The sequence below is a fragment of the Triticum dicoccoides genome, chromosome 5B (assembly GCF_002162155.2).
Source record: "Triticum dicoccoides isolate Atlit2015 ecotype Zavitan chromosome 5B, WEW_v2.0, whole genome shotgun sequence".
Lineage (NCBI taxonomy): Eukaryota > Viridiplantae > Streptophyta > Magnoliopsida > Poales > Poaceae > Triticum > Triticum dicoccoides.
In genome coordinates, this window is record NC_041389.1 from 428,261,603 (window position 1) to 428,276,425 (window position 14,823).

The window sequence follows — 14,823 nt, forward strand, 5'->3', positions numbered from 1 at the left end:
CCCCGGATGGAAATGGCTTATCAATCTTACAGGGAAGGAACGGGAGCAGACCTGTTCCGGTCGCCGAGGGTTTCTAGATTTGTCCAGCTCTACGTGGCGAAACCAACCGTGTGTGTGTGAGTTGCTGGTTCAGAGAGGGAAAATGGATATGCGTCTTGGGTTGAAAACTTCCTTGTCAACCCTCCCCTCCTTGTGTGCACAAAAGGGGGAACCTCACTCATCATGTCCCAGTCAAAACGAGAAGCAGAAAAAAAAAAGGCAAGTCAGCGGCCCGCTCCCGTTCTTCCTTTCGACCAGAAGGAGCCTTCGGACTTGAGACTTGGTGCCGTGCATTCATGCGTGAGTGACACCACACGCCGAGTGGAGAGAAATCTCCCTACTGGTTTCGCATATACAACCATCTTTGACCTAAGTGTCCACGTTCCCCAGAATGAGACAAGTCGTGGCGATGAGGATTACTTACTTATATAAATTTCTCATAACCCAACAGCCAAACAGCCCAACTGGAAAAATAAACCCCTGAAAATCATGCTCTAGTGACAATAAAATAAAACAGACAGGCTTCGAGACCAAGGTTCTGCAGCCAGCATCGGCTTGAAATTACTTGAGAACAATCACAAACTAGCTGTGCTATTACAAGTTTACAACTCTTGCCTCTAAAAATAGGAATGCTTAGTTCTTGTTAACACTGAAGGAGGTCCACAGCCAGAACGATGCTAGCAACAAGCGTTAGACAAAATGAATCTGGTGCCAAGCAATTGACTACATAGATAGTCACTCAAGCTCCACTAGTACAATTGCCTGGAAAATTAATTACAAGTTTTTCTTTTCTCACTAGACAGGAGATACAAGAGGCGCCCACCCGCATTTCACGGCCGATCAAGATCAAGTCACCTCTAGCGCCGGCCTCGGGCCTTTGACCTCCCTTTCTGCACCACACAAAAATAACAAGGTGTGAGCAGATTGACCATGTGACAACTTACAATTGTGTGTGAAACAAAAACAAAAAAGAGCTTGTGCTTGGCATTGTCAAATACCGCTACACCCTCCGTCCCATAATATAAGAGCATTTTTTACACTAGTGTAGTGTCAAAAACGCTCTTATATTATGGGACGGAGGGAGTAATAATGAAACAAAGGATGCTGTCATAAGAAGATGGGAATTTTACTCACAGATGTGCCACCAAAGCTGGACCCTGAAGCTGTAGCCCCACCTGTAGGTATGTAGGTAGACAAATGAAATGTCATACAAATCACAGAAATAAATGAAGTAACAAGGGAAAACATTGTTTAGTTCAAACTGAAAGTATGAATCTCAACATGGGCAGTAACGATACTAACAAAACAACCAGAAAACTTCGTAAAGTAAAGCAGTGCCAGTGTATGTGCAGACTAGCTGAATTACTAATGCACAGATCACGTACACTTAGTGCCGTCATCGACAAATTGCACTAAGGTATTAACATTTAGATGACACAGTTAATTCCATTGCAGCTACAATATGCCATAAAGAAAGAAAAAAAATGCAGACACGCCAAAACTGCTGGGAATCATCATAGGGATTCAGCATTCAACTGAGAACATGTCACCTCATATTACAAGATTAGCGGTTTTGCAGCATATACTGTACAAGACTTTTAAAGGTCCCAACGGTGCTGAACTGCTGATACTAACAATTTGCAGCAATACATTCACATGCAATTGCAGCTAAAAAATGGGAGTCATCAAAGTAATGCAAATTTCTTAACACTTCAAACCATTCGGACCTGGGAGAGCCATCAAAGTAATGCAGTACATCACATAAAACGATTACCGGTTTTACTGTGTGCAACTGACATTTCTCATAGAACCTTTACCCTTCATGACCAGAGATCAATTAAACTGAACATCAAGTAACGTACATCACAAGGAAGTTTGAGTACCTCCAAATGGCGTAGAGAATAGTGAAGTTCCAGTTAAAGCAGGCGTTGAAGGAAAAGATGGGGTGATACCCCCAAATCCAGACGGAGTTGGTGTTGATCCAAGAGTAGGAGTGGAGGATGTCCCAAATGGTGTCGACAGCGAGGCTGATCCAGTTGTACCGAAAAGGTTAGTTGTGAGACTTGAAGTTGTTGGTGTTGAAAAGAGACTTGAAGTGGATGGAGCAGAGGCCGCCAGCATGCTAAAAGCTGTGAAGGCACTCGAGGAAGTTCCTCCAGAAGGGAGCAAAGATTGCTGTGGTTGGCTTGTTGCTGGTGCAGCAATTTGTGTTGTGGGCTGTACAGGAGCAGGCAAATGCAATGTCGGATGAACCCTTTTGGCAGCTGCTTCTTCTTTGGCTGCTTCTCTTCTATTTGCCTCTAGAAATGGATCATTTGCATTGCCCAGACGGCGCTGACCGTGTAGATATTCAGTTTTCATCGACACAACATACTGATGAAGATTTTCCACCTGTACAGGAAGTAACATCAGTTATTCAGTTTTCATCGACACAATAACAAAAACTTTTCCCCCTCTTGTATTGTCCATATACTATTTGATTTTACTAGAAAATTCATCAGTTAACTGCTTTATATATAGGCACTAATAATCAACAATAAATGACAGATATCATGGTCGCAACTTCAAAAATACTAACTTGAACACTACATGTTAGATTTCTCATTTCCGTATAGACAAGGTGTCACCATAGAAGTAACATAGATGAATAATAAGATGTTACCTTTGAAGCGACATAGATGAAATAGTCATGCACATTCGACATAACTTTTGGTAGAGATTCCACAGAAGATGATGATCTTTTATTGCTCTCGATTTGAACCAGCTGCTCTAGTTCAGTAATCCACTTGCAGCATTCGTCAAGATACTTCTCAAACTTGTTGACAGTTTGCAGCATAAAAAGGGAAGGCCTCTTTGGGACACCACTATAGAAATCATTGGTTGGTCCAGGCTGATTGGGCAGAGCTCCAGCAGGTCCAGAAGGATTTGAAGAACCTGTGGCTGATTTGAGGAACCTTGGTCTCAACATCATATATGAGCGAATAGCAAATTCTGTGTTCCACATCATTTCATTGACAACAGTCATCAACTCCTGAACAGATGCCTTCTCTCTCTCAATTACAGTTGCAGTCCCTGCGAGTTCCTGTTAAAGCAAATGAATATTTATCCGCCCAAGGAGGGATGTTCGAGGAATAGGTAGCATGTGCTTTATGAATGTATGTATATTACCCAATTAGGAATAGATATCATGTGGTCATGAAATCTTCCTAGTACTCAATAACACTCCCTATTTCCCAAATATCCTTACAGTTATGGACTACTAAAAAAGATGTCAAGGTCTGGAGGACAGAGGCCGAATCAGAACTCCCAATATCTTCTAAATTATTTAGATTAGATACTTGATGAAATTCGTATGTGTGAATTTGTCATGAAAAGGTACTTCCATAATATGAAATTCTGTGGGGTGTTACAACTATATTATGAAAAAAAAACAGTGGGAGAAGTTGCATTTGGAGACCATGCCAGTGTCCAAGAGGACTGCTTTCATAGAAATGAGGGAATACAAGGACCATTACTTCGAAATAAAATAGTCAATGCAACATGGGATATTAACTTCATGTTTTCCTCTCTTTAATTTTTAATTTTTTGGCAGAACTCCAAAAATATAATGGCTGGCCCAATCTTAAGGTATACCCTTAGCCTGCACTGTTTCACAAACTTATTAACATTTCTGTGCTAATATATTAATTTAGCTGTATAAACGTCCTTTTTTCTTTCACAAGAGACAGTTTAGTCACTATTCCTGACAGAGGAATTTGTGATTGTGAACTAAGTTTTACCATCTAACGATTAAATTGCATATCTTACAGTCTTGCTAATATTGCTTACTGAGAAAATTCCATTACAGAATACTCTGTGCTAACACGATACATGTCCATCCATCATTCAGGGAACTACAAAATAATATGCAACATTCAGGCTACTCTGTTCCAGTGGGGAAAAAAGGAATGCCTACGCCCTACTAGGTGACAACATACCGCCTAGCGTTTAATCATGCTACGCATGCGCTCAAGTGAGATAGGCACTAGGCAGTGACAATACACACAATTATCTTCTTGGGTCAAGTTTATGATATCAAAGATGCAGACGCATATCTTTTCCAATTGAGTGTTGAAGGTGAATGAGCACAATCCTATTTGTCTCCATTGCACTTCACTAGCTCATTGATCTTCCAGTGGTCAATGTGTGAAAGTTCATTGTTTCAGAACAAGACAAAAACAAAGATACATATACACTCCATGCAATGAGAAACTTGAGCAAGGGAAATGGTCGAACCTGAGCAATGTGACTTGCATCGAGCTCAAAATTGACATTCGAGATTGAGGAGTCATGAAGGCGACTGCACTGATCCAACCTTTCACTCTCGTCCTTGTACTCCCTTATTTTATCCCTACAAGATTGATAGTTAGCAAACCACATTCTAGGTATTTTCAGCACAAAAATCTTTCAAGTAATTCAGAGTGTAAACTGCGGCAGTATGACACCAATTGCTAAACAGGTAATGGAAGGATACAAACTCCTGTAACGCTAAGCTCATAAAATTGACCCCTCCATGCCAATAGAAGCAGCAGCTTAACAACCCAGCTTAACTGGCAACACCAAAAGCACCTGTCTTTCGCCCAATACCTCAAATCAACACTAAATGGACACTACTAAACCACCTCAAACAGAAACCCTCAACACCAGTAGTACAATAAATCAGCAAATTAAGAAAATCGATTCCTGGGAAACTTGAAAAACGTAATCTTATCGCACAATGTCTTAATTTGAATCCCACACGCACATAAAAAACTAGTCCACTCATACAACCCAACGACAGTGCATTTCACTAAGCTGACCTAGTATAGAAGTATGGCACAATAGGGTAAACAACAAGGGGTGAGATTCCAATCAATTGGAGCAAACCAAGAGATTAACCAAAAAGTTTTGTAACCAATGACGCCCCAACTCATCACACAGAAAAGAAGCATACTTTTTTTACCGGAAAATAGACAGAAAAATTAGGGAAGCCATACTCGATCTGAAGCAGCGCCTTCTGCGAGTCGGCGTGGAGCTCATCCCACTTTGTGTTGTACCCTGCGGGCTTCCCCTCCTTTGTATACAGCATCAGCTGCGGCTGCTGCTGCTGCTGAGGCTGCGCCGTCGGCGCGGCCAGTTGCTGCTGCTGCTGCTGTTGTTGTTGCTGCTGCTGCTGCTGCTGGGGTTGCTGGAAGTTAAACTGGAACGGCGAAGGCGACTGCGCCGGCGCCTGAGTCTGCGCCGGCGCCGGAGTCTGAAACGGGTTCTGCGGCGCTGGGGTTTGAAACGGATTCTGCTGCGTTGGCGTCTGGAAAGGATTCTGCTGCGCCGGCGAGGAGAAGGAGAACGCCATTGCCGCGGATGGCGGAGGGGCTCCTCTCCGGCGAGGGCGGCGCGGGGAGCCGGGGATACAGGGACGAGGAGATCGAGACGGAGTTAGTGGGCTCTGGGCCGCGTGCGGTGGGCTCGGCGAGTTCTTTAAACCCTAGGAAACCGGAAAGAGGATCGGGAGCGGAGTGGACAACTTGACGGTTTTGCCCCCGGGTAGAAGATTCAAAAGCGAGTCGTCTACGTAAAAGCAACTCTAGTCCAGGCTCCCACCCAACCGGACGCGGATTTTGGGCGTTTGGATCGTCCAAACGAATAGGATATCTGTTTTTTTGTTTGGATCGACCGTGTCGCCCAAAACTATTTTAAAAACATGTGTTTGTATTCAACATAATTAAACATTTGATGGTTGGTCAACCGTCGGCTAAAATCCACTTATACATTAATAAAATATAAAAAACAAAATAAACACGCGTGTCAGCCACCCAACACACTGCCCTAGGCTTTGCCATCGTCGCCGGTAAGGTTGATGAAGTCTGGCGGCAGAGCAGCCCACGAGGATGCGGTCTGCCACGCAGCACGCACCGCCTCCTTCGGTGTCTGCTCTGCCGGCAGCATTACTGTGTGGCGCACGCTCCTCATCCTCCTACTCCCGGCGCTCTTCCTCCTCCTCCTCCTCCCGTGCCCAGCGGGTATGTCTCTCCTCCTCCTCGCCCTCGACCTGCATCTGGCGCTCGCCGCCGGTGCGCTCCTTCGACAGGTGGACTTGCCGCTAGTGCTCCACGTAGGGCGCCTCTTGCTCCAGCGTCACGCCTAGCACGATGGTCGGTGCACTCACCGCTCGCGGAGGATGCCAGTCCACGCGTACATCTCTGGCTCGGGCTCCGCGGGTGGCGTGGGCGTGGGCGTGTGCTCGGGCTCGGCCTTGGGCTCGGGCAGCGGCAGCGGGTAGACACAGTCTCCCGCCACTGACAGCGCGATGGCCTCCAAGCCATCCCAGCGCATGTCCTCGCGTTGGCTCTCCTCAAGGGCGAGCTGGAGCGCCGCCTCCAATGCAGCCTGGTAGGTCGCCTCCTCCTCCTCTTTCGGCGCCACCTCCGGGGCGGTGGCATGAACCGGGGGTCGAGCTGAACGCCGCCGCGGTAGGCCACGTCATGCTCGGTGGTGAACCAGACCTCCTAGTTGGGGGAGTTTGTCACATACGTCGGGTCGCGTCGATGCTCCGGCGATAGGAGGGCACGACGCTTGCACACCTCTCCGCATGCGCCCATGCCGACCGCGTCATCGAGATGCGGTGGGGGTCAAGGTGCCACCCGTGGGGGAGGTTGACGTCCGACAGGGACAACGGCTGGCGATTACCAGTGGTATCGCGTGCGGTGCACGGGGATGTAGAGTCGGTCCCATGGCGGACGCGTTCGCTGGCGACAGAGGCAGAGGAAGGGTGGCGCGCAGGACGAGCCAACGCCGGCGTCGAGCTTGCCCTTGCCCTTGTTTAAGAAACCCATGGCGAGGTCCACTAGGGTTCGGGAAAGGTGGATGAGGCTGGCCCCTGCACACTTGCATTAAAAAGGATGAGCACGCCATTGACTACGCCCCCGTGGGGTCATTGTGCGACTGACAAGCGGGCTTGAGATGGACACAGAGTGGACGCATGACGCGTCTGTCTCGTGGCCACGTGGATGCAAATCGGGCCCAAATATGGGCCACAAATACATCCAGATGAACGGCGAGCAGACGACTTTTCAGTTTGGTCGGCGCGTTGGGCTGGTGTTTTCGTTCGTTTGGACGCAAATAGACATGCGCAGACAGTTTGGGTCGGCGCGTTGGAGTTGCTCTTAGGACATCTCACAACAAATTAGACGGTTGTTGTCTGTAAGACTCCTCCACATCATTTACAAACAAGCATGTACATATTTCTTTTGAAGATGTACACATGAAGGCGGCATCACTTGTATTAGATTTGCTAAGTCACATAAAGATGAGATGTAGTTATCTCACATCTAAACCCCCTCATCACTGAATTGCCCTTTCTTCCTCAGATCTGTACTCCCTGCTTCTCCAAATCTTCAATCACATCTCGTCTTGTTGTGCTATTCGTCCCAACCTCGCCCCACTTTGCTCGTTCTACCAGCTCTTCGTATCGATTGCCTTGTCCGACCGTCGGCGTTGTTCTTGATTCCTCCATCCCCTTCCCCGCATATCCAACCCTTTCACAATGATGCTCACTTATATTTATTGGAAAACATGAGCAAAAAAGTAAAAACAAAAATAAAATTGGATTGCCTCCCAACAAGCGCTATTGTTTAACGCCCCTAGCTAGGCATAATGCAATAGATCTAGGTATTGTCATATTTGTTATTTGATGTCTACTATGCAACTTTATTCTTGTAGACATGTGTTGGGCCTCCAAGCACAGAGTTTTGTAGGACAGTAGCAATTTTCCCTCAAGTGGATGACCTAAGGTTTATCAATCCGCGGGAGGTGTAGGATGAAGATGGTCTCTCTCAAACGACCCTGCAACCAAATACAAGAAATCTCCTATGTCCCCAACATAGCCAATACAATGGAAAATTGTATAGGTGCACTAGTTCGGCGAAGAGATGGTGATAAAAGTGTACTATGGATACTAGATATGAGTTTTTGTAGTGCAAACAATAAAAAAACAACAAGATAGTAAATAGTAAAACAGAGCACAAACAATATTGTAATGATGGAAAATGAGGCCTAGGGTGCATACTTTTACTAGTGCAATCTCTCAATAATGCTAACATAGTTGGATCATATAACCATCCCTCAACGTGCGATGAAGAATCACTCCAAAGTTCCTATCTAGTGGAGAACATAAGAATAAAATGTTTGTAGGGTACGAAACCACCTCAAAGCTATTCTTTCCGTTCAATCTATTCAAGAGTTCATACTAAAATAACACAAATCTATTCTTTCGGTTCGATCTATCCTAGAGTTCGTACTAAAATAACACCAAAGCAAATTCATATTCATAATACTTAATCCAACACAAAGAATTTCAAAGAGTGCCCCAAGGTTTCTACCGGAGAAACTAAAGACGAGAACGTGCATCAACCCCTATGCATAGATTACCCCAATGTCACAGCAGGAATCCGCGAGTTGAGTGCCAAAACATATATCAAGTGAATCAATACGATACCCCATTGTCACCACGAGTATTCAAGTGTTCTCAAATCCATAAAAGTATTCAATCCAATAACAACAAAATCTCAAAGGGAAAAACTCGATTCATCACAACAAGATAGAGAGGGGAAAATAGCACATTATCCGACTATATTAACAAAGCTTGTGATACATCAAGATTGTGCATCTCAAGAACACGAGAAAGAGAGAGAGAGAGAGAGAGAGAGAGAGAGAGAGAGATTAAACACATAGCTACTGGTACAAACCCTCAGCCCCGAGGGTGGACTAGTCCCTCCTCATCGTGGTGGCCGCCGGGATGATGAAGATGGCCACCGGTGATGATCTCCCCCTCCGGCAGGGTGCCGGAACGGGGTCTAGATTGGATCTCGTGGATATAGAGACCTTGTGGCGGCAGAACTTCTGATCTAGGGCTACCCCGAAGGGTTTTGGAATATTTGGGATTTTATAGGGCGAAGAAGGGGTGCGGGAGGCCACCGAGGTGGGCACAACCCACCTGGGCGTGCCTTGGGGCCTAGGCGCGCCCTGGTGGATTGTGCCCCCCTTAGGGCACCCCCGAGGTGCTACTCTGGCCCATCCTGGGTGTTCTGCTCCATAAAAATTCTCCAAGGAGTTTCGCGGTGTTTGGACTCCGTTTGATATTGATTTCCTACGATGTAAAAAACAAGCAAAAAACATCAACTGACACTGGGCACTGGGTCAATAGGTTAGTTCCCAAAAATGATATAAAGTTGCTATAAAATGATTGTAAAACATCCAAGAATGATAATATATGGCATGAATACTTCATAAATTATAGATATGTTGGAGACGTATCAGCATCCCCAAGCTTAATTCCTACTCGTCCTCGAGTAGGTAAATGATAAAAGAAATAATTTATGAAGTGTGAATGCTAGCAAAGTGCATAAGTTTGATCAATGATAATTTCAATCACTTTCCTATCATCATAACATCAATTCTTTCTTATAAAACTTCTCATGTTATAGTAGCAACCAATTCACATGTTAAGGTTCAAACAATGAATCCTCTTGAAACTCAACAACCTATGTTCTCAGTCACCAAGCAATTGCAATTCAACTTATTCAATAGAGTCTATGTAAGATCTCCACATACTCAACCATCATATAGTCTTCTATGATTGCTAACACTCACCGCATACACATGAGCAAAACGTTTCAACCGGACACATAGAAAGATAGGGGCTTATAATTTTGCCTCCCAACGTATTCACCTTTGGGTGATGTCAACAATAATAACTCATGCTACCCATATTCAACTGGATATATGTGCCTAGATCTTTTCTCACCACATGATGCTTGCCAAAGGAGAAAAATAAAAAGGAATAGAAAGAAAAACTTTGACTCTTGCATAGAAGTAAGGGACAAATGCATTTTTGCCCCTAGTTGGAACCTACCCACGGGTTTTGCCCTTACTTTTCGACTCTGCTCAGTTTTGCCCTTAGATTTTGCTCCGAGGTCGCCCGAATGCCCTTTGACCATTTGACCAATACTTTGAAAATTCATAACAAATTGATATGAGCTCAGAAAGAATGCAAATAAGATATCAAAATGTTCAGATAAACATTACCTTTATGTGTATGTCATTTGCATTCAAGAAAAAAGTACCATTTAAACAACCTAAGGTTATTAATGTTATTAACATTATTAAAAATAAAAAGGTATAAACAATAACTTTTTCAGGAATAAAAATAACACGCAAATGCAGGTGACGTTTTATGAACATCCCGATATCTTATTGGCATTATTTCGAGTTCATATCAACTTGTTATGAAGTTTCAAAATAATTGTCAAAGTCGTTTGAACATTCATCACAAGTTGATATGAACTTAGAAAAATGCAAATAAGATATCAGGATGTTCAGAAAACGTCACATACATTTGCATGTAATTTTTATTCCAGAATTTTTTTATTTTTATAACATTTTATTTATAGTAACATTAATAACATTAATAACCTTAGGTTGTTTAAATGGTACTTTTGTCCTGAATGCAAATGACATACACATAAAGGTAATGTTTATCTGAACATTTTGATATCTTATTTGTATTTTTATGAGTTTATATCAATTTCTTATAAATTTTCAGAGTATTGGTCAAACGGTCAAAGGGCATTAAAGCGACCTCGGAGGAAAATCTAAGGGCAAAACTGAGCAGAGTCGAAAAGTAAGGGCAAAACCCATGGGTAGGTTCCAACTAGGGGCAAAAATGCAATTGTCCCTAGAAGTAAATACATAAAGTAAAAGATAGACCCTTCGCAGAGTGAAGCATAGGTTGCCATGCGCTTATTTGTTTGTATGCTCACCCCCTTAGTGCAAAAGAATGTCACGTTATATTGCCCCTTATGATAGCAACCTTTATTATGTAGTTTGTCGCTTTTATTCTTTGCCATCACAAGTTCGTACAACGCTCAATTTTCTCTTACACTAAATGATCTAATACTTTTAGAAGCAATTTTTATTGCCTTATTGCACCGGACAACTTACTTGAAGGATCTTGCTCAATCCATAGGTAGGTACGGTGGACTCTCAAAACAAGATTTGGGTTTAAGGCTTTTTGGATGCACAAGTAGTATCTCTACTTGGTGTGGAATTTTTGGCTAGCAAAGATAGGGGGTAAGCACCACATGTTGAAGGATCTATGACAATATAACTTCTATGTGAATATGAACAAACATAAATCATTACGTTGTCTTCCTTGTCCAACGTCAACAATTTTGGCATATAATATTTTGATGTGGGCTCACAATCACAAAAGATTTCCAAGATAGTGTATTTGCATGTGAAAGTTCTCTTCCTTATACTAATTATTCGTGAATTGCTTGTATGACCAATATTGTGATTGTCAAGCTTCAAAAAGCTTTCACTTTCTAAACCCAATGTGAAGCCACTACTAGGCATGATATGAACATGTAATTTCAACTTCATGATATTCAAATTATTCAACAATTTACTCATAGGATTTAAGTGAAGCACAAGAGTAAATGACAAGCTACTCCAAAAAGATATAAATGGAGATCATGAGCATAATATTTCTTTCTCCCAAATTAATTTAAGTGAAGCGAGAGAGAATTTCTTCAAAAAATACTAAAGCACATCGTGCTAAAAAATATATAAGTGAAGCACTAGAGCAATTCCATAGAAAAGAGCTTCGTTGACGGGATGTGAATGCCGCTTACCTAGCCTCCCTGGCAACTATTTGAGGACTCGATTTTATTTAAAACCTTTCAGGTCTAAGTATTTTATTAAAACAACAAGCAAAACAAAACAAAATGATATTCCAATCATAGCACAACTCATGTGAAGAAGCAAAAACTTAGGCTTAACCGATACTAACCGATAATTGTTGAAGAAGAAAGGTGGGATGCCTATCGGGGCATCCCCAAGCTTAGATGCTTGAGACTTCTTGAAATATTATCTTGGGGTGCCTTGGTCATCCCCAAGCTTGAGCTTTTTTGTCTCCTTAATTCCTTTTATACCACAGTTTTCCTAAATCTCAAAAGCTTCATCCACACAAAACTCAACAAGAACTCGTGAGATAAGTTAGTATAAACCAATGCAAAAACTTATCATTCTATACTGTAGCAAATCACTAAAATTATTATTCAATATTGCATAATAAATTCCTCTGCATATTTAATAACCTTATCCTCAAATAGAATCATTAAACAAGCAAACATAACAGCAATCTGCCAAAACAGTACAGTCTGTAAAGAATGCGAGATTCATCATACTTCCTAACTCCAAAAATTATGAAACAAACTACACACTGTATAAAATTTATCAGATCTTATTTTTCAAAAAAATTCAACATTTTATCATATTCCGACTTTTCTAGGGAATTTTTGCAACAGCAGTAAACTTTCTGTTTTCAAATAGCAACAAGTATACTTGAAAAATAAGCATGGAAAAGGCTATCATTGCCACTTTTATTGAAATAAAAGATGCAAAACATTATTCTAAATAACATCAAGAAAATCCTAACAAGATAAAATGACGCTTTAAGTAAAAATCATATCATGTGACGAATGGAAACATAGCTCCAAGTGAGGTTACCGATAATGTTGGAGAAGAAAGAGGGGATGCCTTCCGGGGCATCCCCAAGCTTAGTTGCTTGGATATTCCTTGAATATTACCTTGGGGGTGACTTGGGAATCCCCAATCTTAGGGTCTTGTCACTCCTTATTCTCCTCATATCGATATTTTACCCAAAACTTGAAAACTTCAATCACACAAAACTTAGCGGAACTTCGTGAGATAGGTCAGTATGATAAAGAGTAAACCATTTCACTTTGGTACTGTAAAAGACAAGATTCATAATTGTTTCCACACAATGCCTACTGTATCATATAATTTCCACAATTTTTATTGAACAATAAAAGCCATAGAAACAAGGAAACAAGCAAACTATGCATTGAAAACAGAATCTGTCAAAAACAGAACAATCTGTAGTAATCTGTACTCAAACCATACTTATGCTACTCAAAAAATTGTGAAAAAATATTGAACACGTGAGTAATTTGTATATTAATCTTCTGCAAAAAGAATCAACTCAAAATCACTCTTCTGTTAAAAATGAGAGTTGTTTTCATGAAAGCAAAAGTTTCTGTTTTTCAGCAAGATCAAATCAACTATCACCCAACATGATCCCAAAGGATTTACTTGGCACTTTATTGAAACAAAAGAAATAAAACATGATTACTACAGTATAATAATCATGTGAACACACAAAAACAGTAGATAAAAGTGTTGGGTTGTCTCCCAACAAGCGCTTTTCTTTAATGCCTTTTAGCTACGCATGATGAGTTCAATGATGCTCGCATAAAAGATAAAGATTGAAACATAACAAGAGCATCATGAATCATAAGTTCCTCTCTCATAATAATTTTCAGTAGCATCATGAATAGATTCATCCATATAACCATCACATAAATCATTCTTTTCATGATCCAAAAGCATAGAAAATTTATTACTCTTTATGGCATACATGTCATCATAATAATCATCATAGGTAGCAACTTTGTTCTCATCATAGTCAATTGAAACCTCTTCCAAAATAGTGGATGCATAACTAAATAAAGTCATGACCTCTACAAATCCAGTTTCATCAATATTGTAATAAGGTTGAACACCCTCCAAAATAGTGGGATCACTACTACCTAGAGTTGACACTCTTCCAAACCCACTTTCATCATTGTAATCATCATAAATAGGAGGCATGCTATCATCATAATAAATTTTCTTGTCGAAAGTAGAAGGAATGAAAGGATCATATTCATTATGCAAAGCATCCCCAAGCTTGGTACAAGCATTATTTTCAGCAAATAAATCTTCAAACATTTCATACTCATCAAACATAGCATCCCCAAGCTTGTGGTTTTGCATATCATCATAATCATTCTTATCAATAGTATGAATGGCACCAATGGTATAGCAAGCATTATTACCATATTCTTCCAAGAAAATACCAAAAAGATCTTCAAGGTCATAAGAGACATCATTGATTTCCCAATCATAATCATCACAACAAGTAGTAGGCATCACAAAATCATACTCAATATCATCATCCTCCATCAACATATTTGATTCACTTTCATGAGGCACAATGGTGATAGGATCAATATTACTTGGGAGAGTTACCTTTATACCTCTACTTTTTCTTCTTTTATTTTTCTTCTTCACCACCTCACGTGTGGGTTTAATCAATTTTTTCGAGCTTCTTGTTGAAGAGATTGATTGGATATGAAGCTCCTCCTCGTTACCTGATTCATCATAATAAACACTAGGAGGGTATTGGGAAATATTTTCCCTTTCATTAGTACTCTCCTCATACTATATTTGTTTTCTTGTCTTAAGATAGTTGGCAATATAAGGATTCTCAATGCAATTTACGGCACAAAACATATAAATTTCCTCTATATCAAAATCAAGAACTCTATTGAGATTAAATTTTGGAATATCCATAGTTATACGTTTCATTTCTTCATACCCCAAAAGAAGACTAAGCCCTTTATGATGCTCAAGGGTAATCAAGTTATCACAATTTTTGGGCACAATTTGATCATGAAACAAATAACATTGGAGATTTAAATGACCACGTTCATTGCAAAGTTCACAAGGATGGCGAAAAATATTAAATCTTTCAGCACAATCATCTAGCCTCTCTTGCAAATTTTCCGTTTCTAAATATTTATGCTTCTTACAAAATCTATCTTCCCTCTTTGGTGTGTGTGTGCACTCCCAATTTACTCCGCA

General features: G+C 41.3%; 1 protein-coding gene across 1 annotated transcript; it reads right to left on the bottom strand.

Annotated features, from left to right (window-relative positions):
- Window positions 1-562: 562 nt before the first annotated feature.
- LOC119309946 (nuclear pore complex protein NUP58-like) lies at window positions 563-5,522 on the bottom strand. The gene is made up of 6 exons (XM_037585840.1): window positions 5,055-5,522; window positions 4,315-4,429; window positions 2,702-3,121; window positions 1,923-2,430; window positions 1,174-1,214; window positions 563-929 (listed from the first exon to the last, which is right to left on the bottom strand). Exons 1-6 carry the CDS (start codon window positions 5,408-5,410, stop codon window positions 897-899), a joined length of 1,473 nt encoding a protein of 490 aa, XP_037441737.1. The 5' UTR covers window positions 5,411-5,522; the 3' UTR covers window positions 563-896.
- Window positions 5,523-14,823: the final 9,301 nt, after the last annotated feature.